The sequence below is a fragment of the Bidens hawaiensis genome, unplaced genomic scaffold (assembly GCF_021521415.1).
Source record: "Bidens hawaiensis isolate Kalapana, Puna unplaced genomic scaffold, B.hawaiensis_p1.1 tig00042484_1, whole genome shotgun sequence".
Classification (NCBI taxonomy): Eukaryota; Viridiplantae; Streptophyta; class Magnoliopsida; order Asterales; family Asteraceae; genus Bidens; species Bidens hawaiensis.
Window position 1 is genome coordinate 103,196 of NW_027497535.1, and position 26,451 is coordinate 129,646.

Consider the following 26,451-nt stretch of genomic DNA (forward strand, 5'->3'; position numbering starts at 1 on the left):
AAATCAAAATTCAAAATCAAAAACCGAAAGTACCTATTATTGGTTTTTAATCATACTTGCAAACCAAATATATTTGTATTAACAATATGTTAAAATTAAACAAATATTCATCGGTAGATTTTGTTTTAATGATTATGGTTAAGATGTTATGGTTATTTCGGTTCGGTTCGGTTTTTTTGGTTCATAACAAAATACAAAACCGAACCAAAACCAATATTTCGGTTTTTGCTAAAGTTCAAAACCGAACCACCGGTTTCTATTTCGGTTTGGTTTTTTCGGTTCGGGTTTTTTGGTTTTATTGGTTTCGGTTCGGTTCTTTCGGTTTTGTGCACACCCCTAACACTAACTCAAATACATATTTTGAATCCAATGAACCTATGATATGATATATTTAACTAACACAATCCTATGTAAGGGAAGTTTGCAAATTACAGGGTGAGATTATGAGTGATTGTTAGTGTAAATTATAGGATGCAGAGAGAGATGTAGTGATTTTTTTGTAAATTGGGGAAACATTGTTTCCCACCATTTATTTTTTAATATTTGTTGGATTGGTTGTGAGTAGAGGAGAGAGAAAACTGTAAATATAAAGGTATAAAAAATATTATTTAATTGAACATGAGAGAGAAATGTAATGTTTTTTAGTGTAATTATAGAGATATGGATGAGGAACGGGTTGAGAATGCTCTTAATAGGACATATGATATTTGAGTCATAAAACATCCGTTTTATAGGACGCTTATTCGTTAAAGTTTTATTATAACATAACTTAACAGGACACTTGACACTTGAGTCTTATAACTTTAACCTTTATAGGAAGCTTAATCGTTGTGGTGTTATTATAATACACAATAATAGAACACTTGATATTTTAATCATAAAACATTTGTTTTATAGGACGTTTATTCGCTAGAGTTTTATTATACCATAACTTAATATGACACTTGACACTTGGGTCTTATAATTTTAACCTTTACATGGCGTTTAACCATTGTGGTGTTATTGTAATACACCGTAATATGACACTTGATATATGAGTCATAAACATCAGTGTGATAGTAGCTTATTCGCTAGAATTTCATTATAACATAACTTATTGGGACACTTGACACTTTAGTTTTATAACTTTAAACTTTATAAGACGCTTAATCATTGTGGTATTATTATAATATACTGTAATAGGAGCTGAAGATCGAAATACTAATCTTGAAAATAAGATATGAAAACAAAACAATTGAAATTATTTTTATAAAATTTGTAGTAAAACAAGTACCAAAAATTAAAACAACTAGGCGTCTTATCCGGTTCGTTGCGACTGCCTGGTGTTTGTGCTTTTATGTGTATATATATATATATATATATATGGGTGTTTTGGATAAAAATCTCCTAAGGATAATGTATCCAAATCTGTTAATGTGAGGTCTAGTGCTACGATGATAACAACGATTGTATGAACGAAAATGGAGTGAACACAGCGATTTGTTGCGAGGAAAAACCCTTTATTCTTGTTCAGATCAAAAGAAAAAACCCCGGGTGATGACAACTCGTCGATCACCAATTTATTAATCACAAAAAAAGGGTTACAATGGGTAGAGTTTATGATCAATGAATACAATGAATGCAATGTGTATGTGATTACAAAGAACTTAGCAGCTAGAGTATGTGCGAATGTGACTATCTGACCTAGCATTGATCATAAACTCGATATATATAGAAAAATAACTACTAACTAATCTCCTATAAATCCGCCATCTTCCCACTATCTTCATCCACGACTTTGACCACGTGTTTGACAAGTCCAATAGCGAGATATCCGGTGGAATAAGTCATGGAGCCGTTGCACTTGATAAATATCAACTTTCATATAAGAAACAACCGTTAACAACACCAAGTACCGAGGATCCATGATCCTGACATAGCTTTGGAACTCTTCGGTAGGATAATTGATCCACACACGTCTTCAAGAATAACATATCCTCAGTACTCAATTATTTGTGACCCAATAAGAAGTCCTATAAATCCGCCACTTCTTCCACTAGCTTAGTCTTCAGTTTTGACCACGTGCTTCAAGTGCCTTATAGCGAAATATATGGTAGACCAGGTCCTGGAGCCGTTATATCTATCAAATATAAGACTACACATGAGAAACAATCGTTAGTAAATAATAAATACTGAAGATCCTTGATCCTAACAGGATCTGACTAAGGATAACTGATCCAAGAACATATGTCAGAATAACGTATCCACAGTGTCAAATTTCCGTGCCCTAACAATTGCCCCCAAAATGGCGGTTGAGATAAGATCACAGCTGTTATTTTGCCTTTGAATTCAGACTTCCAGCAAAAACAGATGAGATTTTACAAGCTAGATATAATTATTGTATATCTATAGAGTTTCCTTGAGAACTTTCCTTCAAGCTAGATATCCAAAACCTCTTATTCTCCCTGCAAATCATGAACAGCTAGTAATACATGTTTAACCCGGGTGGATGGTACATCTTTTGTATGGTGAAATCCGGGTTAAGAATTTTGGGTAAGTCCAGGTGACTTATGTTTAATAATATAAAACTTTTGACTATTTGCTTGTTATTGTGAAGGTTTCTTTAATATAGATTTAGCTTCATTGAAAGTTTTAAAAAATTTTCTTGATTGAAAGAAATCTTTAGGATAGAATATTCTCAAACATTTGAAGATAGATTATCCTTAAAAATACTTGAAACAAAATTTTTAGGATAGAGTATCCTTAGAAGGATAATTCAAAAAAAATGTTAAAACTTTAAACAAAAGTAAATAAGATCATTCTAACTAAAACGATACAAACTTATAAGTAGAAATCATACCAGAAGGTTTAAGTAGACCTAAGTTAACATAAATACAGAACATTCGATGATCCTTGAAGAAGTAATTTAAGGATTTTGAATCCATAAGACTTTGTCTTCGTAATTGAACTTAGAATATCTGTTGCAAACAACTTATAAGATTAATTGGGGTTAGACCCATTAAGCTGGGGACAAGCCCATAAACAAACTGGGGACAAGCCCGTGTACTGGGTACAAGCCCGTAAACTGGGGACACGCCCAAAACTGGGGACAAGCCCAAAACTGGGGACAAGCCCAAACTGGGGACTGGCCCAAAGATACGGATGTCAACTGGGGACTTGCCCAAACCGGGATTTAGCCCAAACGTGAGTGACGTTAAAACGTCAAAACCTTAGCTAACATGAAAATGTTAGAAACCTTTGTCTTGAGATAACGTGAAAACGTTATAAACCGGTGGTACTGTACATCGACCATAAATTGTAGGATCCTCCATATAGCCGAAGACAACGAAATTGTCAGCCATAAAACATGTACTGGTCCCGCTGCCCCGGACTATACGTTGGATAGCGTGCGCTCCAGGCGAGAGTGTAGAAACCCTAATTTATAAGAAAGGTGAAAACCTTTAAATCTTAGGGGATATGACCATCGGGGGTCATACCCAATTGTGGGCCAGGCCAAGGGTAATAGTAAAGTACCTCAAATGTAAAGGAGAGGTGGCCAACCTCTTAATTACTAAACATATCATTAGAACCCTGCATTGTTACTTATAACTTGGAAGAAACAAATCGTTAAGAATATATTATCCTTGAATTAATAAAAAAAATTGAAAAGGGATAAGTGATCAGATAAATATTACGAATTTTAGGATCCTTCATCTTTAAGGATACTCGATCCTTAGAGGATACTTGATCTTGATCAGAAAAAGTACTTCTTAAGGTGGATAGCATTCCATGCTCTCGGTAACCTATTGCCTTCCATAGTGAGCAAATGATACGCTCCCTTTCCTGCTTCCGACTCGATCAGATAAGGACATTCCCATTTGGGTGTTAACTTCCCATAAGCCGGATTGGTTGTGTTTTGGAAGCCTTTCCTCAAACCTAAATCTCCTTCTTGAAACCTTCTGATTCTGATATTCTTGTTGTATGCCCCAGTTACCCTTTGTTGATAAGCTGCCATTCTAATCTTGTCCAGGTCTCTGAGTTCCTCAACAGTATCCAAGTCTTCAAGAAGGATTTCTTTATTGGCCTCAGGATCACGGATGCTTTTTCTGGCTTAGGAACCACCATTTCTGTGGGGACTACCGCTTCTGACCCAAACACCAATGAGAAGGGTGTTTGTCCTGTTTCATTCTTGGGTGTTGTCTTGTTAGCCCAAAGAACATAAGGTAGTTCTTCAGCCCATTTGCCTTTCTTGGATCCTAGCTTCTTTTTCAGGTTGTTGATGATGATCTTGTTGCTTGACTCTGCTTGACCATTAGCTTGAGGATGCACTGGACCACATCGCGATGCGTAAGATTTTTATGCTTTCATTTATATATATTATAGATCCAATCTAATCTAACTATCTATAAAATTGTCTACTTACGTGTCACTCTCACGTCACTCCCCACTCTTCTAGAGCCACCAGATCACTTGATTTCTAAATAGGGGCTTCTCATTGATTTAACCTGGTTTAACCCTTTTAATTTGTACACGGGGTCATAAAAAATCTCCTCATAACTCCACCGCCCCTCCCTTTTGATGAACATACCCATACCCATTCTCAAACCCTAAAACAAAATAACGAAGATCAAATTGAATTGAAGGCTTATCTCCACCACCGTCTGTCTTCACAGTCATCGTCTTTTGTAATTAAATGTGAGTCTCCTTCTAATTCGATTGAAATTAGTATTTTATAATTTTCATGGATTTTGGGGATAAATTTTGGAAATTCGACACGATTTAGGAATATTACATTCTTATAATTGTAGTTTGTATATATGGTTGTTTTTAGATCATGAAAATTTAAGTTTTGGATCATTCAACAGAAGGACTGAATGGATCAGATTCTAAACGCACGCCCTTTTTTATATGAAACTACAGATATTGTTATAAACTTAATCCATAAGGAAATATGATATATAAAGAGACGATTGTTGTAGCAAGATGTCAACATAGCCAAATTGAAAGAAAATAATTGTATGAATAGGGGTTAACAGTGGAATATGTTCATATCATTTGGTATAATCAATAATGATTGTTTAATTAATTGATATGAATTTTCAAATTGTTCCACCCATCTTATCCATAATATCCCCTACACCTTCAAAACACACACACCTCTCCTACAACTTACAGCCGCAAGAAGAGAAAGAAGATCCAAGATCAAATCAAGCCTTTTATTGATAGATCTTTGGTGTGCAAGCTATATACAAGCTACGAGTTCATAACTAACCTAGACCGCGACCTAAAAACGTTCTAAGGTATGTTCTTGATATTCAAAGCTTATGTTTTTATGAACGGTTAGCCATGGAATTAAGCCCAAGAGTAGATCTGGTATAAACGAACCATAAAAATGCAAACTTGATGATTTAAATGGACTTAGTGGACTCATGGTTAGATACGGTTCATAAAGGAAACCCTAGATCTAGCCTAGAACGTTTTAAAATATAAAGGTCCAAGCGTTATGCTAGAAACGGGTTAAATCTTGATAGTGGGATGATATTGGACGTTAAACGGCTAAGGAGAGTAGAAATGATGGTTAAAATATACGATATGGGCTGTTAAACAGTTACCTGAGCCTAGAAAGGAAAATTTAGATAGAAAACATGAACTGGAAGCATCAAGCCTGAGTACTCGGCCACCAAGGGTTCTCGGCCAGAGTTCTCGGTCACCATGAGTTTTCGGTTGAATTTTCGGTCAACCCAAGTTTTCAATCAAAAATGGGTATTCGGTCAAAAGTGGGTTTTTGGTCAAACATGTGTTCTTGGTCAAAAAGGGTTCTCTGCCCTGAGTTCTCGGCCACCCACTTTTGGGTCTGGGCCTGAACCGAGTTGGGCCTAGATGTTTTAATGGACAGTTGGGCCTGACTTAATTAAAGTCCACAAGTTGTTAAGCCCTTGTATAATAAAACAAGCCCAATCTAGTACCGACTTAAATAATTATACGGTTAATTAACAGTATATATATATAACAGTTAGCCGTGCACAATTAAAGAAGGGGATAACGATTAACGGCAAACGCAACAGGATCCAGGTGAGTTTCTAGCCCCACTTCTTTGTTATGTTTTCGGGGCTGTGTGCCTACCCGATGTGTTTGTTAATACACTTATCCTAAGTGATAAGTGTATGCTATATATGATATATGCGAAAGATATGAATGATTGCTTGTCGGTACGCGAACGATCTTCGGATATTGCGCGTACTGTCAGTTTGTAAATAAAGATATGAATGTTATACATGGATGACGTATGATCGTTATGAATGAATGCATGTCGGGGCGTGAACGATCTTCTAATATTGCACGAGCCGACAAGGAGTATGACTGTTAAGTGAATGAAGTGAAGAACGCCTAGTGTGTTCTTATGTTACGATGTAATTATTGTATATGCACAGTAAGTGTATGCAGGTATAGGAATGATAAATGAGTTCTATGTCTGACATAGTAAGTTAGGATGGAAAATCCCTTTAACTTCCGTTGGACATAGACTTGGCATGTGGAGGCGTAGTTAAGGACTGCGGGCCTTATACGTGTTATAGCTGTTAGAAGGGAACGTAGTTAAGGACAGCGGGCCTTATACGTGTTATAGATGATAGATGAGAACGTAGTTAAGGACTGTGGACCTTATACGTACTTAAGATAGGAGCCAGCATAGGAAAGGACCACGGACCTTATACGTGCTGTAATTGCATTGTGGTAGCATAGAGCAGGACTGTGGACCTCGTACGTGCTATGAATTAGGTTGCAAAATAGGGAAGGACTGCGGACCTTGTACGTGTTGTTAATATAGGATGGTATAGGGAAGGACTGCGGACCTTGCACGTACCATACATGATGAGCATAGGTAAGGACTGCGGACCTTTTACGTGTTCACGACCTTGAGTATAGGTATAGACGGCGGACTATGAACGTACTCTAGGTGGACCAAGGTAAGTGATAGTGTGTATGTATGTATGTATGTATGTATGTATGTATGTATGTATGTATGTACGATAGAAGGGTAACTGGTTAAGTATGGATGTGTATCTTCGGGTATGTAAGTACGTATGATATGTGTATGTAGTGTATGTTGCCTGATTAACTTGAACTCACTCAGCGTAGCTGACTTTTAGTATGCACGCAGGTATATATGTTTATTGAGAAGGCATGAGGATGACACATAGCATGGATTGAACGGCTGGCATCTGAAGATGGAAGAAATGATGTTTTAAATATGTGGTTTTACGTTATGTTTTTAAAGTAAAGATTGAATGTTTCGTAATAAATGATTGATGTTTTATATTCCGCAAAAGGTTTCAATAAACTCTGATTTGTAGAACTGTGTTTATGAGTAAATATGACGTTAAAGTAGGGGTACCGGGTTCGGGGCCTTACATTATCGGCCAATGACATTAATTTAGGATTATTAAAATTCAATTTGCCTTTATATTTTGATGATATATTTTGGGCTAAAAGTGAGGGGTTCAGAGCCATTGAGTAAGCTATTGTTGCATAAACCCGACCTACTCCATACTTTCCTTTTCCAATAGGTTATAAATTTAGGATCAGGTTATTCTATAAATGGGGGCAAATATGAGGAGGACGAGAATGATTTGTAGAAAAAAAATTAGAAAAAGTAATGACAAAAATAATTAAAAAAATTATAACTGAAAATTTAATTAAAAAAATGAAAAAGATAAAGACACAAAAATGTTTCCACCGTAATCTCGTTCTCAAAAAAAAAAGAAGAAGACAAAATATTGAGGAAAAAAGATCATTGTGTATTTTTATTTATCGTTGTCTTTTTGTTTATTTTCGTCATTTATTGTGTGTCTTTTTTCGCTAAAATTGTGTCTTTTTTCTTGATATTGTGTTATATTACTCAACATTGTGTTATATTTTGTTCGGCATTGTGTTATATTTTGCAACATATTGTGTTTTTTTTTATTTATCATTGTCACACCCCGACCAAAGGCGGAACATGCCGGGGTGCAACCGATTGCCCAAAACACAAGACACTATTAAAGTGACAATATTTAATCAACTCATTTATTTCTCAAATCAATAAACAGCACATCTTGGTCATACAAACAAATTGAACACAAGTAAACAAATATATTGTACGTTTTACTAATATCCTAATAGTCTTGGTAACGTTTTTCGTCAAGTCCTCAAGTCAATAAAAGTCAAACCTGTAACAATGCATAAAATAATATTTGTCAACACGTATGTTGGTGAGCAATTTCATAGTTTGAGTATATATAATATGAGCGAAATCCACAAACGTATATGAGACTATAAATAAAAGCATCAATCGTGGTATATAAAACATATGTAATGAGGATCCTTTCTAATCGGTAACAACCGACATACTTGGATAATGAGGCCCTATTCTACTAGCACAAGGCTAAGTAGTTAGGGGAGCGTATGATCATATTTAATGAGGCTCAACAACAACATAAAAATAAACACTCGTGCACGTAAAGCATATAAGACATATAACACACAATAGAGCAAGTATTTTAGTATCATACACCCTAAAGTTTGTGGTTTGAGAAATGAGTATAATAAATCATCTTGTTTGAATAAGTATGCATGTTACCCCCAAAATATAAAAGTGAAAATGGGGGATGAAATGTACTCACCTCAATTGACGAATCGAGAAATAATAAATTATCGAAATGTAGAAAGCTTGCATACGAAACGAACGAATCCAACTTGAAAGCTAACTGAAAACGAAAAAATAAAATATATTAATGAACTTGAACTTTAGTTGAAACTTCATTTGAAACATTGAACGAGAATGTTCGGTTGTTAATCGGGTTACTGGTAAATTTGTTAACGATTAGGGACTCGTACTTAATTGATAATTAAAAGTAAATTAATATTATATGATTGAGCTTTTAAATAGCTAAACCAATATTAAATAGAAACAAAACGGGTTTAAATCAGGAGTTCGTTTTTATAAAAATGAATTGATAATAAAGTTTACAATAATATTATTAATGATAAAGATAGAAATGATAATAATGATTTTAGAATATGTTATATATATATATATATATATATAAGAATATAATGATAATAATACATAGTAATACTACCAATTGAGAATTGTAGTTGAAACTAATAATAGTAGTAGTAATAATAAATATAATAATTATTACTTTATTGTTGAAAACGTTATTAATAGATTTATAACTTTTAATAATAATAATAATAATAATTATTATTATTATTATTATATGTGCCATATTAATAATAACTAATATTTATAACATTTTAATAATAGTAGTATTAGTGATAAAAGATATAACTCGAGTGATGATGACGTTAAATGGTAACTAGGCCCGACATGGGTTTCGGTTTAATAAAACAAGTGGATAATATTCACAATAATATAATTTAATAATATTACTTAATAATCATAATAATAATGATAATAAGATATTGTTATGAAAATAATGATAATAATAATTGTTTTGTTAAACAATAACAATAATAATAATGATAATAATAATAATAATAATAATAATAATAAATATTATCATGTTAATAATAATAAGCCTTATTATAAGTTATGAGATTAATAAAATAAATAATATAATTCCAAACACTCTCCAAAGTCGGTTTAGGGTGAAACGAACTCGCGACTCGATTACCGGTTAATGAGTTAAACACAAAAACGATTAAAACTTTAAATCTCCTTACGATGATGTTTGGCCGAGAACAATGTCGGAGCCGAGCAACGGTCGTCGGAGAATGTTTCCACCAGAGAGAGAGAGGCTGTGAAAGAGAGAGAGAGAGAGAGACGGTGGGAGAGAGAGAGAGGCAGACCATGAGAGAGAGAGTCAGAGAGAGAGAGAGACGTAGAGAGAGAGGAGAAACGGAGAGAGAGAGAGAGACGGAGAGGGAGAGAAACAGAGAGAGAGAAAAACAGAGAGAGAAAGAGAGCACGGAGAGAGAGAGCTCGCCGGAGAGGGAGAGGGAAAGGGGCTTGCCGGAGCTAGGGGAGGTCGCTGGAAAAACGTGAGAGGGGAGGAGAGGTCGGCTCGGAGGTGTTTGGTCGCCGGAGGCTTCTCGCCGGAAAAGGGGTCCGCCGGAAAACGACTAGGGGAGAAAAGTGGCGGCTGAGATGTTTTAAAAATGGGTATAGGGTTAGGGTTTGATGAATATATAGGTGGTTTATAAAAAATTACACTTTGGCCCCTCATGCTCTAAATATTTTACAAAAAGGGTATTAAGCTTTAGAAATGATAATATAGATTCGAAAATGACAAGTATTACCCCTTATGTTTTTTCTTAACGACACTATAACATGACAAACATCGATTTATTGATTATCGAGATATATAATAATATTATATAATAATTAAAGAAGGAAACAAAAATGTTTAGTCGGGTTTACACGCTTAACCACAACTACGAAGTATAATTTATTAAAAGTAAACGCGAAAAAACGACATGTAACAAAATGATTATAAAACGAGACCCGAAATTGACGAATGTCACAATAATTTTGTCTTTTTTTGCCATTGTGTCTTTTTCCTCGGCATTATGTCTTTTCGTTGTTTTTTATTTGGTTATTATTTATTTATTCATTTTTTTGAAACATGAATGACGAGGGAAACATTTTAAAATTTTAGATTTTTTTCCATTATTTATTTATATTTTGATTTAATATTTTTTTTAATTTGTTTTGAGGGAATTTTTTTATCACATATCTTTCTCATATTTTCTTATGTTTTTCTCCATTTTCATTTTAACTTTTCACTACAAATTTAATAATTTATTTTAAAGTTAAGTCGGATTTTATCAAACCCACTTTTTTAAGGTTGGCCGCCATCTCAGAAAATTATTGTCATCAGTCCTACCTTTCACATTATTATTTTCATTAAACCCCGTTAAAAAACTTAACTTCGTTATTTATTTCTTTTCTTTTTTTGAATTTTAAACTGATGTTTTAGGGGTTTTGATTTAAAGGAGCATACGAGTCGATTGATCTAAAATTTACCTTGAAACGATGCTTCAAACGATAAAACGATGCTACATTTCGGATGTTTGAACTTACTAATTTAAAAAATAAAGCCGTCTGAGATAAGTTTTACATCTATAAATTTGTATCCTCCTTCCGATCAAAAGACATAAACAGAGTTAAGTTTTTTTAACATGGATACAATTAAAACAAACAGTATGAAAGAGGAATTGATGAGGAGTATGTTTGGCAAAACTAGCTGGTGGCTGCTAGTTGGAAGCTCGTGGCTGGTAACTGATTGCTGTTGGCTGTAGCTTTTTAGATAATTTTAGTTGTTTGACAGAGTAGCTGGAGCTATTAATAAAACTAGACGGGTGCTCGCGAGGTGCGACAGAGTGAGAGGGCAACATGACATCAAACGCATAATCAATGTCGGTACATGATTCACCTGATGATAGTGCACACATAACCCGAATGTAGACGTGTAATTCGTGCAAAGGCAATACGTGTGTAACCGGTGGCGAAATAAAAAATAAAGCTGAAATATACAATAAATTCAAATAGATAATTTTTTAAACCAACTTGTTTTGATCCGAATTTCGTTTTGGCTCGGCATTGTTCTAATTTGAAACATGTTATACCCTGACCCCTTTCAACTTAAAACCGTATCGGCACGAACAAAACTACATTAACCCTTTTTGTATCGACTTGTTCTGACCCTAATTTGGTCTTACACGTGACCCGAGCTCGCCCGACTCAACTTGTTGCTGATCATAACCGGTAATAACGTAATATGTTAACGTTTTAAAGTTAAAGAAGTATAACAATATCGTACCCAAATTATAGAGAATATAATGCTCGTTTTATGATGTAATTTTTTTTTAAAAAAATATTAACGTGTGAAAAAGTTATTGCCTCTTAAAAGGTTGTGGAGTAGTTGGTTTTGAATAAGGGTTAATTGTGTAACTATTACATAAATTAACAAAAGTTGATGAAAATTCAAGTACCAAACTTGTGAAATTTCAAATATAAAAACTTGTAGCTTTTTCTCAAATGCTAGTAGTAGTAGCGTTCAAATTTGAAGTTTTTTCTCGTAACATAAAAGCTTGAAGCTCCTTCAAACAAACAAAACTTTTTATCGAGTATTTGTTTTCTTAAAAGCTTGAAGCTAAAAGCTTAATACCAAATATACCCGATAACAATTTATGACGGAGTTATTATTGGTCAACCATACAAGATTGAAAATTAATACAATCCATTTTTCTGTACACAATTTATTTCGGATTTTTCATTTTAGAAATTAGCTTGTTTAATACGTTACAAACTAAAAAGCTTTAAAAAAAAAAGAAAACAGAAACAAGAACCCTACCGGAAATTTTAATGACCAAAAACACTAAATTTAATTGTATCCAACAACACCCACTTTCTCCCAATTCACGTTTAATTTAATTGTATCCTCTTAGCGCCAAAAACATTACATGGCTTGGCGTTCAAAATTGAAGCTTGTGTTTGCAGCCACCGCCTTGGGCGGCGGCGTTGGTGCCGCTAAAATTGCAAACTCCGATGACCCTGCCACCGCCCTCAAGCTCTGCACCACCGTACCCATCCGCCTCTTTCGCCTCTCCGTCACCGCTGCCGCCATCGCCTTTGGTACATTTTGTTAACTGGTTATTATTTTGCAATTAATGCCTTTCATATTAAACTTGTTTTCTTGAGACCGTATGTAGCTGCCACGTAAGCAGGCGGGCATTCACCAACTAAAGCATTAACCTGTGTAATGGTTTAGCCAAGTTATTTAATTTTTCTTTTTTAGTTTAAGTATAAAATAGGTTAGTGTGATTGGTTGAAAAAAAGTTATGTCCCACTGGTCCCACCCATTATACCCTTCTCCCCTAAGGCCCGTCAATGCAATCACGCTTTCCCCTTTTGGCGCCCGTGGGTTAACGCCCATAACATATGGTCTGAGTGAAATTGACAGGGTTTTATTTGTTGTCAAGGATCAAAGATAATTGATTAAGGTTATCTTGATTTTGAAGTTAACATGTTTTAACTATATGTAACTTTCTTATAAATGATAAAAAATTTTGAAATTAAGTGGAACCGCGATAATATATGAACTTTTTTGTTATTTAGTGAGTTTTTTCTTTACCGTTACCTCCTATATAAAATTAATCGTTAAAATAGTCGCTTATTAGTAATCAATATTCATATATGTTTCACTTGTGTAACTTAATTTGAAAAAAGTTAAAACATTTGTAAAATTGCATAGGCTTTAGTGAAAAATGCGTTGACTTTAGTAGAAGACTATAGAAACTTGGTTACTATTGGGTGAAATTTTCTGATTGTGAGACATACAACCTATGGTCTATAAGTTAATGTCAATCCATCAACATGAGTGTACCATGTACAAGGTTTTTAATCCAATATAGATGACTAAATGTAATCTTTTAATTGGTTAGATTACGAGTATTCATTAATGGGATTACCAGAAGGTAGTAAAGAGAGGGAAAAAGTTGTGCGCGAAGTTCACACGAGGAGTGCGCGCAGGATTGAAGACCTATGCTTCAAAAATGGTGGAATTTATATAAAGCTTGGTCAACATGTTGGTCAACTGGTACAGCCCGACCCTTTAAACAAGTTCGACACTCGTTATTGTATCTTCTAACTGATAGTTATCGGTTTCTTGTTTAGGATTACTTGGTACCTCTAGAATATGCAAAAACAATGAGGGAGTCAATGTTGAATAGATGTCCAACTTCTACATATGAGCAAGTGTGTCAAGTTGTCAAGAAAGAGCTTGGTGCCCCCCCTGAAGAGGTACATTAACATTAATCATATCATTATCTATGTTTTTTCAAAAAAACTTTATTTATAAATCTTGTCAATTCATTTGTTTATACGTTTTGTTTTCAGGTTTTTGATGAGTTTGATCCTGTTCCGATTGCAAGCGCTTCACTTGCACAAGTTCATGTTGCTCGTACTCACGAGGGACAAAAAGTTGCCGTGAAGGTCTTAAAACTCATTCACTTTATTCAAACAGTTATTATTAATATATGGAATCTTAAAATCATTATTTAATGTTTCCGTCGTCGTTTCAGGTACAACATACACACATGACAGATACCGCAGCTGCTGACTTTGCGACTGTGGAAATGATTGTGAACACTTTGCACCGCTTCTTTCCTTCTTTTGATTACAGGTATAGGATCCAGATAACCAAATAACAAACACTGTGACACAAAATAAAAAGTACTAAAAGTAGTAGCACTAAACTACTGATAGCACAATTCGAATCTTAAAAGTTAGACTTAAATATATAAAAATTGATTTCAAAACCTACATTTCACGTAATATAAAATATTGGTTTTGATGTAGGTGGTTGGTCGATGAAGTACAAGAAACTTCACCAAAGGTTAGATTTTAAAATTGTTTATGAATTTTTAAATCTGTTATTAATAAGTTATAATGATTATTATCAGGAGCTGAATTTTTTAATTGAAGCGGAGAACAATGTAAAATGTATGGATAACTTTCGAAGGTTATCTCCTCATATTGCAGAATATGTGTATGCCCCTACAATATATTGGAGTCTAAGTACTTCAAAATTGTTGACCATGGAGTTTATAGAAGGTCCACAAGTCAACGACTTAAAGAGCATCAAAAACCTTGGAATTCGACCGCATGACATTTCAAAACTAGTAAGCGATGTCACATTTATTTTCAATAATCTAATGTAAGTTTCATGCTGCTTAATTATTGATAATTAAGGGTTGGTTTGAGTTTGACTCTATGTAGGTTAGTCAAACTTTTGCTGAAATGATGTTTAAACATGGATTTGTGCACTGTGATCCTCATGCTGCTAATTTGATAGTTCGTGTTTTGCCTTCGTATAGAAGTAGTATTTTTGGTAAGTTTTAGTTTTTATATGCTGCTTGCAATTATTGTACCGTAACTTCCAAATAATTGTAAATCTGTAGTACTGGCTTGTTTTTTCTTCAAATGTAGATTTCTTTAAACACCAATTTTTTTTACTAATAGTAACTATTACATAAAAATACTATTTTGCAGCAGAAAATTACACATTTATATAGAGAAGTTATACTTTAATTATGAGAATTGTGTAAATTTCTATATTCACTTTTAAATTTTGACAAAATTTCCAAATAAATTTAAATTCTGACATAAAACCGAACTTAAAAAAAATAATAATAAACGGGTCAAATGGGTCAATCCGCAAGCCAGTAGGGTTGATATGAACATGGCCCGTTTAGCTAAACGTGTTCACAGGTTTGACTCGAACCCATTTATAAACCAAAATCCGCAAAATTCGTGTTAGGTTCAGGTCGTGTTAGAAGTTCACACCCCTCACCCGATCCATCTCATTTCTTGGTAACTGGTTGAAATCGCCTCTTATAAGTTATCCCATCAAAACTCATTGTACTTGTATTATTTTCTTTTTTAATATTTTTATCACTTAAGTCATATTCAATTGGGTTTAGATAAATGTTTAATATGTCCCGCTTTTGTGTTAAGGAAAACGAAAACCACAATTGGTACTTCTTGACCATGGTCTCTACAAAGAACTCGACACTGACACGAGAACCAACTATGCTGCACTATGGAAGGTGAACTTTTTAACTTCTTGATTATTCATATATTTAGGATATGAAAGATATATGTACTTTTTACAGGCTTTGGTATTGGCTGATGTGAAAGGAATTAAGGAAAATTGCATGAAATTTGGGGCTGGAGAAGATTTGTATACGTTTTTTACAAGCATTCTTACTATGAAACCGTGGGAGAAAGTTATTGACCCTTCTGTTGACCATTTGGCCATAAATGATCAATCAGATCTTCAGGTAAACTTTCGGCCCATTGACTTAAAATGGACTTGTAATAAGGCAAACCCGAAGTTATAAAAAGTATCTAAAAAAGGGAAATGACCAAATGTGTAAACATGTTGAAAGTTGCCCAAATATTCAACGCATACAACCTCCAAAATCGTTTTCTTAAAAAAAATAGATTATTATTATTATTAATATAATTTTAAATCATAAATACCACAATAAACTAAATAAAAGAATGTCTTGTGATATATTTTGTTTTGCAGATATACGGTCCTGAATATTTTTCTCAAGTCACCGAGCTTCTGCATAGACTGCCACGTGTCATACTTCTAATGATGAAAACGAACGATTGTTTACGTTCTGTTAGCAATGCATTGGTACATCTTTATTCAAATCTTCATAAAAATCCAAACTTTTTTCGTTGATGTTTTTTAGCTGTTACAAGTATCTTTTTCTTCTTCAATAGTTGCAAAGGCCTTCTCTGGAGTCGTTCTTGATTATTGGCAGAGTTTCGTCCGAGGTGGTTATTGAGGAGAAATTCTCACATGCTAAAACATTATGTAGCTTGATAAGTGTATGGTTTGAAGAGATCTCACTAGAAGCTCGGTTTATGTTAATGCGAATAGCCTTGTGGGCCCTACAAGTCAAGAATGCCTTGAGCTTGTGAAGGTACACTTAAAAAGTCAGGGCCATTTTGCATAAGACCAAGGTAAAAACATCTTTTACTGATGTAAGAAATGAGGTTGTGTTCTTGATTCCTGCTATTTTTGGGATATAGGTTGGACTTGTTTTGACAGATTAGTACATAATGAGCTGTTATACATAAATGAGATATATATGTTGGTCTTTTTTTAGTGAAAAAGACAAGAGTTGTCATTTCTTTCAAGGTAGCAGAGACAGAGACAGTAGTTTATTGTTTGGGCTAGGGAACATGTGTGGTTGTTTGGCATTTATGTGTGTTGTAAATAGACATCAGTAGTTTATTGTTTTGTAGTATTTATGACTTGCATGGTTATATTTTCAACCTCTCTAGGATATTTAAATACAGGGAATTTTTTTTTTTTTTTTGAATGGCAATTTCATTAAAACTAAGCAAGAAGCTTAAGTGAAAGCAAACAAAGGAAAAACCAACACACGCATTACATCAAAATGGAACCGAACCAAAGCTCCGCCATTTCTCCCACTCCAAAGATTTGAAGTTTGCTCAATGTTTGACCCAAAAGAAAGAGGTTGCTTTTATATTCCCCACCAAACCCGAAACCAAGAATGTTATGTATGTTTGGTTACATGAAAACCGAAGTGCATTATATTATTTTTGTTTAGTTTTTGTAACATTGTGTATAGTTTGGAGGCAAAGAAACACGTAAGCTCTTTAAACCCTTTGTTTTGTGTAGATCACGTTCAAGCGAGACAGTTGTTTTCGGACATGTAGCAAATGAACTATTCTTCGATCTTGCATACTGCGTGATTGACAAAATGGCATATTGAATCAATTTATCTATACATATGTTGGTAAATGTACTTCTCGTAGATTCTAAGGATACTTATATGTATCTACTGGTGAATGCATATAAGCTATCCATATCCAAACAGGTTACTAAATTGTAAGCTGAGTTACTGTGTCTATTGTTGGCCCTTTCCTAAAATTACTTGTTTACCAATTTTACTAGGGCTGGTAATTGGATACCTGTTAAAGACACGGCAAGACTTGTTAATAAAAAAAGTGCGGTATGTGAATTTTCTATTTTCTTAAATAATTGAAATTAGTAGGCTAGACTCCCTCATTATCTCTTATTGGTACACAAAACTTAAAACTGTCTTATAGTCATGATATATAAAGTAATTAAACGAGTCGTATTCAAGTTTGATATTTGTGATACGCGCGTCGCCTCTTACCTGTTAAACCTGTTAAGACACGAATTGTCAGCCCTAAATTTTACAACCCATTAACTTGCTTAACATGTTTACAACTTGATTACTTAGTTCTTACCAACTTGTTAACCAATTTGACACATTTAGATAAATGAGTTTTCCGTGCTCGGGTAATACGATTTTAAATGTTTGCGTATTAGAGTTGATATTTTTATACAAATAAAAGTAAGAGTTGTGTTCACGTGGAACAATTTAATCCGCCAACATGTATTGAAATGACTATTGCTCTAAGCTATAAAAACCATTTAAAGGATTTAATGATTATTGATAAACTAGTCGACTTCCCCACGTAATACAGCGAGATTTCAGTTTTTATCAATATTGGTCTGTTACGGTACGAAACTGATACTTGGTATAGCAACCGAAAGAAAACCCAAAGAAACATATGCTTAAAAGGTTATCAACACATATTTTACACCGATCAAAAACCATAAAAAAACGTATATAATGGTGCTATTTCTAAAAGAATAGGGATACGTGTTTTACATGGACAGAAAAACCATAGTGCTCACACTTTAATTTAAAATATTAAAAAGTTTAAAATATGATATAGCGATCACCTACTCTACAATTCTTTTCTATATATATAACACCCATCCACCATAAAAGTTGCGTGGTTGATCAGCTGTTAGATTAATATTAATCTTCAGCTTTAGCCATGGTTGGACCAGCGAGGCCACAGATAGTATTGTTTGGATCGTCAATTGTTCAGATGAGTTTTAGCAACGATGGTTGGGGTGCCACTCTCGCGGACATCTATGCTCGTAAGGTATTTATATAGTTTTCTACTTTTAACGAAAATAATTGCGTTTTTTTTGTGCTATTTAGAATCGAATTGGATATCTAGCCGGATCCAAAATCCGAGTGTGTCATAATTAATTTAATAGTTTAGAAGTATTATCAATTTTTTTTATAAAATATAAGTGTTAACAACTTTAAATTAGTTATGGGTGTTAAACGGGTCCTGAGATGAGACCCGGGCGTGAAAATCGTGTCAAACATGTGAACGTGAACACAATGCGCATATTCGCTTGTTGACCCAAACACGACTCGTTTGACCTGAAAGCTTTTTATTTTTCTAATTTTTTTACAAATGAGTAGTTTTAATTACATTTTTAAAAGAAAAAAACAAATTAATATAAAACAATGATCTTTTAGTTATAAAAGTTTATGTTAATTTATATTTAGTTAAAATTTTTATTTTGAGACAATTTAATTTATTACATAAAATACAGTTTGGGTTAGCGGGTTGAATTGAATTCATTTGTATCAAACCCAAACCCGTGAATTTTGAATTTTGTGTTATGTTTGTGTTGGGTTTAGGGGTGGCAATCTTGACCCAAACTCTTTCAAATGAGTCAATTTGAGTTGTTTTAAAAATTAAATGAGTTGGTTTGAGTAAAAGGTTTTAACTAAATGGGTCAAAATGAGTCATTTGAAATTCCATCCTTTTAGTTTCGGGTCAAAATGGGTCGACAAGTTCAAAGAAATGGGTCGATGTGGGTTAGTGTCCTAAGGAAATGTGACAGGTTTCGGATCGGAACGGGTTTTTGTACAAGACAGGTTTCGGCACGAAACGGGTTTTAGATTGGAACGGTTTCGGTTCAGGTTTCAAGCCAACACGAGTTTTCACCCGTGACGTATTGGGTTTTGGTTTCTTTTGTTTCTTTCTGGTCGATTACGGACTCATTTTTGTTTGTTTTTTCAGTTTTGTTTTTGTTCGGTTTGAATTCTTTTAGTTTCGTTTTGATTGATTTTTTCGATTTCGATTGATGTGGTCCGCTTTTGGCCTTTTGTTTCTTTGTTTCATTTTCGTCGATTTTTTCGGTTTCGGTTCGATTCTAGGTGGGTATTTTTGTTTTATTTATTTTTTTTATAGAACGAGGACAACGTAAGAAACATTTTAGCGTTTTTACTTTTTTTTATGATTTATATTTTGAATTATAATTTTTTTATTATTATTTTTGAATATTTTTTGAGGGTTTTTGATCTTATGAGAAAACCCCTCAAAAAAATTCAACAAAAAAATAATAAAAAAAATCATAACTTAAAATATAAATAAAAAACGAAAAATCTAAAAAAACTAAAATGTTTCCGACGTTATTTTCGTTCACAAAAAAAAAACCTTAAAACTCGGTTTGGCCCTAACCTATTTTGACCCAAACCAAAACAACCCTTTTTTTAATTGACCCATTTTGACTCAAACTCATTATGACCCATACTCGTTTTGACCCATGACTCATTTCAACCCATGACTCGTTCGACCCAACCCAACCCATTTGCCACCTCTAGTTGGGTTTAAAAAATTACACACATACTTTTAATCTGATTACACGTGTACATGCAAACAAAGACTTAGGCATAGTGTGGAATCCAAAGTTTGAATATGTTTGGATGATGTGGATTCTAGTGGAAAAGTGGGACCTTGTGGTGGACTAAAAGTTTGTTTAGAAAGTTTGCATACACAAACTTCATCCAAACCACATAGGGGATAAATGGTGGGGCTCTACTCTCACAACCACACATATATATTGACATGTATAAGTATGTTGTATTATAATAATATTATTGGATATGGTTTGTGGGGGTTTGTTAGTTGTGTAAAAATATTAAGTTTTTAATAAAAATTTGAAATCTGACATGGCGGTGATATGATGGTTTACGGAGGTTTGTTGTTGTGGATGCTCTATGGTAAGTAAAGTTTTGGCTTTTTGCTTGAGGCCTCTCAGGGCTAAAACTCCAAATTGATACAATAAAAAAATAATTTTTAAATATAAATAAAGCACAATTTACAAATAAGTTATATTCAATCATTTTTGTTGTATATTTTCTTTAAAGACAACTTCTCAACATTTATAGTAGATTATATGCTTACATGGTGGCGTGGTACTTCTTTATATGAGTACTATTTTTTTAAAGAACCAGCACTCTGGACTATGGTTTGGTTGGTTTGTTTTAATGCCAGTGTTGGTTGTTTTGAAAATGTTGAAACTTGAAACATGATCAGTTTTCTACTGGTTAATTACTATATAAAAACGCCCAATTATATAGTGTGTTTTAAGCATTTAAAAATATTAATCCGACATTGTGTATTTGTGGAGTTCATAGTAGATTATTAGTTGATTAACAGTCTCATTAATTTATGCTATTTTCATGAAACCAATAGTAATATATATGAAATAAATATATAATAGCAGGACTGTAAAATCTTTCGAGTTCAATAGTTATATATTTCAACAAAATATATTTTTATCTATTGTAGGCGGATATAGTGTTGCGCGGGTACAATGGATGGAATTCCAGACGTGCTGTCAAGATACTCGATCAAATTTTCCCAAAGGTTCGTCTTCGACTGCCACGTAAATCTTTTGAATACAATATTATATACATACTTACATTGTCATGTAAGCATGATTGTTTGAATTGTCTTAAATCATTTTCTTTATGTTGGAGGATCTGGTTTGTGAAGGTATTTAAGTTTTAGCTACCAACTGAAACGTTGTGAACTCTTATATAAAGGATCTTCGAATTCATACTTTAATTTCACCGAAAAGAACATTTTGTTTTTGGAAAATTACTCTCCCTTATCCGATTATTGATTTCGTTATAGGATAAATACTTTAATCTGAAAGTGAGTTCTTACATGATTCAGAAAGCTTTCCAATTCCAACTCACACGAAATCTATATTTCCTACATTCTATGCATCATGTTGTGTTATGAATATAATCGTCTTGTTTTATTATGAATGATGCATGTAGGATGCTGCTAGCCAGCCTTCACTGATCATTGCTTACTTTGGTGGTAATGATTCAATGGGACCTCACTCATCTGGTTTAGGCCCCCATGTCCCTCTTCCTGAATATATTGAAAACATGAGAAAAATTGCTACTCATCTCCAGGTACGATCTAGCTTCTTCAAACACAACTTGAAGTCGTATAATGAGTTTCTTAATTTTTTTATTAATGAACACATTTCTGCGTCTCGCTATATGATTATTTCGCAGTTTTATACCAGCTGCAAAGAAACTGATTATTCGAGGGTAAACACAAATAAGTTAAATAACCGACTTATCCACTGTTTTAACCTAATTTAGATGAGTTTTACTCCCATTTCACAAAATGTTTGTATTTTCCCAAGGAATGTACTGAAATACACATCTTGTTACTTGATAATTAGGACTTCAAATAACAAAAACACATTTAAACACTATATGCTTACGCAACATGATTTACTATAACTGATTATCTGGTAGGATTCTTCTATGTAACAAAAACATACTAACACCAATATGAAAATCAGGGTCTTTCAGACACAACGCGCATAATTTTCCTCACTTGTCCACCGGTGGATGAGGTCAGAATTCATGAACCAGGGTACTTTCTTAAGTTCTCTTTTCTTTTTTTTTTTTAGTTTTTTGTCTCAAGCAATAAAATCTAAATCGATTGATTTATCATGTACAAACAGCTCCATTTTGAGTGAATTTGGTCTTGTTCGAACAAATGAGTTATGCCGGATATATTCAGAAGCTTGCATAGAATTGTGCAATGAGATGGGAATAAAAGTTATTGATATTTGGACAGCACTTCGAAAACAAGATGATTGGTTGACTTACTTCATTAAGTAAGTACTCTTGCATATCATATATCTTTACATATTCTTTTTTTTTTTCATGTAAATAAATATTAATTAAAGGACCAGGCTCTGAAGTGAAGTCTTAAAAACTGTTAGCTAGTACAACACCAGAAATGAAAAATTATGGGCGTGACCCAAAATCAGTTTTTATCTAAAAGTTAATATTAAACATCTTGAAATAAGATTTAGGAGCTTTATGGTTTAAAATACACTCCGGGTGACTTTCAACACGTTTGAGTTTTGACCATTTCTGGTGAATTTGTGACCTCTGAAAATTTCTCTTTTTAAAACAATAAAACAAACCACTGATCCTAATTAAACAAAATATTGAAATCATGTTTTTGCAGGGATGGGATTCATTTATCGGGTGCGGGAAGCAAAATAGTAGTTGAGGAGATACTAAAGGTGCTTAAAGAAGCAGAATGGAAACCAAGTTTGCACTGGAAATCTATGCCCACTGAATTCTCAGAAGACTCGGAATATGATGTAATCTCTATAGATGGCAAAACAACCCTAAACCCATCCGATTGGACCCTTCACAGAGAAATCCAATGGGATTAAGAGCATGCTCGATCTCATAGCTTCAAGACGTATACCCGCATTTGAATTAAAATAATTATGGAATTGCTGTAGGGAAAATTAGTCTTTTCTGTTATGCATGCAGACCATTTGAATTATAATGTATTGTATAAATAAACCCGAATTCAGAATCCAAATGCCATTAATTGTTCGTTTGTTACCCACTCACGATTCCTTAATCCATGGTCTGCTTCTCGTTGTTAACCCAGAAATTAGTCCTGGCATTAACTCTTGTAAGTCCCAAAATGACCGGATCCAACAATCGTTTATGGATCTATGTGATTCTCGGAACGCTGAATACAACAGAACCATGAACGTGATGAAACCGAACAAGATAGAAAGGAGTACAAGAAGAAGAAAGTCTTGATCTTGAACGTGATGATAGATGAAGCTGTTGGGTTCGTAGGCCTTGTTGGCCCGGTTTATTATATGAAGTCCAAAGGGTTGACGGGTGTAGGGTGGCCAGACCGAAGCCCGACCCGGTTTTGATTTCTTGTTTAAAAAGATACAAACCCTAGTTGTATCTCTATATATATTTACCGTTATGTACTTGTAATCGTTGTCACTCAATAAAGAATATCTAGTTGCCACCCGTGGACGTAGGTCAGTTTAGACCGAACCACGTTAAATCCTCGTGTTCGTTTATTGCTTTCGTGTGTGTGTTCGGTTCGTGTGTGTGTTTAATCCAAACAGAAACATATAGAGAGACTGATGGATTCAATATTACATCTTTATGCGTGTGTTTTCTATTAAAGATTGTGAATCCACACCTGCTCCATTTGCATCAAGGGTATTTCTATCCTAAATAATAAATAATTACAATTTAGTCGTTTAACTATTCTTGTGCAACACTTCAACTTGCTAAATGATCAGTTTCTTTCGTCTTCTGCCTTGATCATGATGTGTGTTCGTTATTTTCACCAAGAATTGTTGTTACCTTATTCTCATTAAACATTCTAGTATATAATTTACAATATGCACTAATTTAAGAGATAATATCAATAACAAATTAATACAGATTATCACACACACCATATCTATTCTATATATAAGTATATCATGGGCTATAACACCCCCACAGTTGGCTGGAGGTGACCAAATGTTGCGACTGGTACAAAAATCTTCAAAGAGAGTCAGTGGTAAACCTTTCGTGAAGACATGCACAATTTGGTGTCGTGTAGGCATATAGAGGGCGCGGACGCGACCTCGTTGAACTTGTTCACTCACAAAGTGAATGTCAAGTTCTATATGCTTAGTTCGTTGGTGCTGAACTGGGCTACTCGAGAGATATATGGCACTTTCACAATATACAAGTGTAGCGCGAGAAAGAGGGCGCCAACATTCGAGAAGAAGACTACGTAACCAGTATATTTCGGCAACTACATTGGCCATACCGCGATACTCGACTTCAATACTAGAGCTAGAAATAGATATCTTGAAAATGAGATTCGTTTGTAAATAAGATTAGATTCGATTGAAAATGAGATGAGATTCGTTTGAAAATAAGATGAGACTCGTTTGATATCATGCGATGCGATTCGTGCATGACCATGGGATGCGATTCGTGGACATGCGAATGCGACCCGATTCTAAATAGTAAACCAATTAGCTAAGTTAAACTAGTTCACTAACTAGGGTAGTATTGTTTAAAAAGAAGGATAGCTAATTTATACTTATCCGTGCCCAACTGAAGAAATGTGTTACAATTAACTCATAAAGAACATGACCCAGGTGAGTTCTAGCCCCCATTTTACCTTTAAACGATTTTGGGGTTGTATGCATACTCAAAAAGAATTTAAAATATGAATGTGACATGTTTATATAAGAAAGTAAATGTGTAATGAGAATGGAAAGGCAAACAATTTAATAATAATTATACACAATTCTCTTATGTTAAGCGGTATGAAGAACATGACTATGTCATGAGTGGACATCAGGGAGGCCGTGATACCTTCTACCTGTCCACATCATGAATGCTCGTGGGCAGTATGCGAGTGCTTATATGATAGGCATGTATTCCTTATATGGATAATAAGAATGATAGTTGGCTTATACGATAGACATGTGTTCCTTCTATGGATAGTAAAAATGATAGTTGATACGTTGTAGTTTCGGTAATAATAATGTATGTTTCTTATATGGTTATATGATAAGTGTTCCTTAAATGGTTATGTGTTTACTATTCTTTCTATATATACGAGCTAACGTTACGTGATTAGACACTACGGTTCCTTTTATTGACATGATCAGGCGTTCCTTTTATGGATATGAATATATGTGTTTCTTTTATGGATATGATCAGACGTTCCTTTTATGGATATGAATATATATGTTACTTTTATAAATACGAGTAGATGTTTCTTTTATGGATAAGAATAGAAGGCTTGGTTATGAGTAAGAATAGACGACTCGGTTATGATAAAGAATAGAAGGCTCAGTTATTAAGAATAGATGGCTCGGTTATGAGAAAGAATAAGAGGCTCAGTTATGAGCAAGTATAGAAGACTCAATTATGAGCAAGAATAGGAGGCTCGGTTATGGCAAGAATAGGAGGCTTGGTTATGAGCAAGCATGTATGAACCTAGTTATGGAAATGATTGATAGACAGAGATAAAGAAAGTAAATAATGAATGAGAAAGGTTATGTTAGGTGTGAATGTTCAAAGATGTGATTTATTTATAAATCGTATTTTATGAAAAAGAAAGAAACGTTAGAACTCATTCAACGTGTAGCTGACTTTTAGTATGCATGCAAGTATTGTTGATGACATTGCGGGCTTGAGGCGCGTACGAGGCTATAAATATTGATGAATTGATCATATTAGATTAGAGAAAGAAGTTATTATGTAAAATGTTTTAGTTGTCGCTGCAAATTATATGTTCTAACGCTGTAACAAACTGAGTATATGAGTAAATCCAACGTCCAAGTAGGGCGCTCGGGCTCCGGGTGTGACAATCGGCAAAAAATAGCAACTATTGTAACTGTGATTACGTAATAAAATAATTATATGAATAAAAGTATCTTTGTTTAAAGTCCAAATTGCAAAGTTATGAGAAATATATTATTAAATGTTCGAAAAGTTTAAGTTTTTCGCGTAGCGAACACCACGCGAAATGACCGTTGGAGACAACTTAAAAACTGATAGAAGTCCAAACGTGTCAGGAACAACTAGAAAAAGTTAAATTTTTATGAAAATATTTGTAATAATATATAAAGATATTTTTCGAAGATTCGAATCGCGAAATTTTGAAAATAAGCAAGCAAAAGCCAATGTAGGACACCATATGAACTCGAAACCAACCACCACCAAAATTAAGTTTCTTTAGCTCGTATTATTAGAAATTCAATATCGGATCAAACCTGGTAAATATCATTTGAAACGGAGTTCGACTGATTAGCTAAAATTCATAATACGTACACTAGGAAGTTTAAGACTTTGATTAATTTATCTACAAGATCCCAACCCAAACCCATGTGCCCTCCCATTGTT

General features: G+C 33.9%; 2 protein-coding genes across 3 annotated transcripts; both read left to right on the forward strand.

Annotated features, from left to right (window-relative positions):
- The first annotated feature begins 12,447 nt into the window (after positions 1-12,447).
- On the forward strand, positions 12,448-16,823 carry LOC143593678 (putative ABC1 protein At2g40090). Its single transcript, XM_077073234.1, has 12 exons — positions 12,448-12,619; positions 13,429-13,583; positions 13,661-13,786; positions 13,883-13,978; positions 14,068-14,168; positions 14,345-14,381; positions 14,449-14,667; positions 14,765-14,876; positions 15,503-15,594; positions 15,661-15,828; positions 16,080-16,193; positions 16,283-16,823. Exons 1-12 carry the CDS (start codon positions 12,448-12,450, stop codon positions 16,481-16,483), a joined length of 1,593 nt encoding a protein of 530 aa, XP_076929349.1. The 3' UTR covers positions 16,484-16,823.
- A 1,082-nt stretch (positions 16,824-17,905) lies between these two features.
- LOC143593679 (GDSL esterase/lipase WDL1-like) lies at positions 17,906-23,067 on the forward strand. 2 transcript variants are annotated; one of them, XM_077073235.1, is made up of 6 exons: positions 17,907-18,517; positions 21,011-21,088; positions 21,508-21,648; positions 22,050-22,123; positions 22,215-22,370; positions 22,730-23,067. In XM_077073235.1, exons 1-6 carry the CDS (start codon positions 18,407-18,409, stop codon positions 22,941-22,943), a joined length of 774 nt encoding a protein of 257 aa, XP_076929350.1. In that variant the 5' UTR covers positions 17,907-18,406; the 3' UTR covers positions 22,944-23,067. The 2 variants fall into 2 exon arrangements, with proteins under 2 accessions (XP_076929351.1, XP_076929350.1); XM_077073236.1 differs by lacking the exon at positions 21,011-21,088 and having other exon boundaries at positions 17,906-18,517.
- Positions 23,068-26,451: the final 3,384 nt, after the last annotated feature.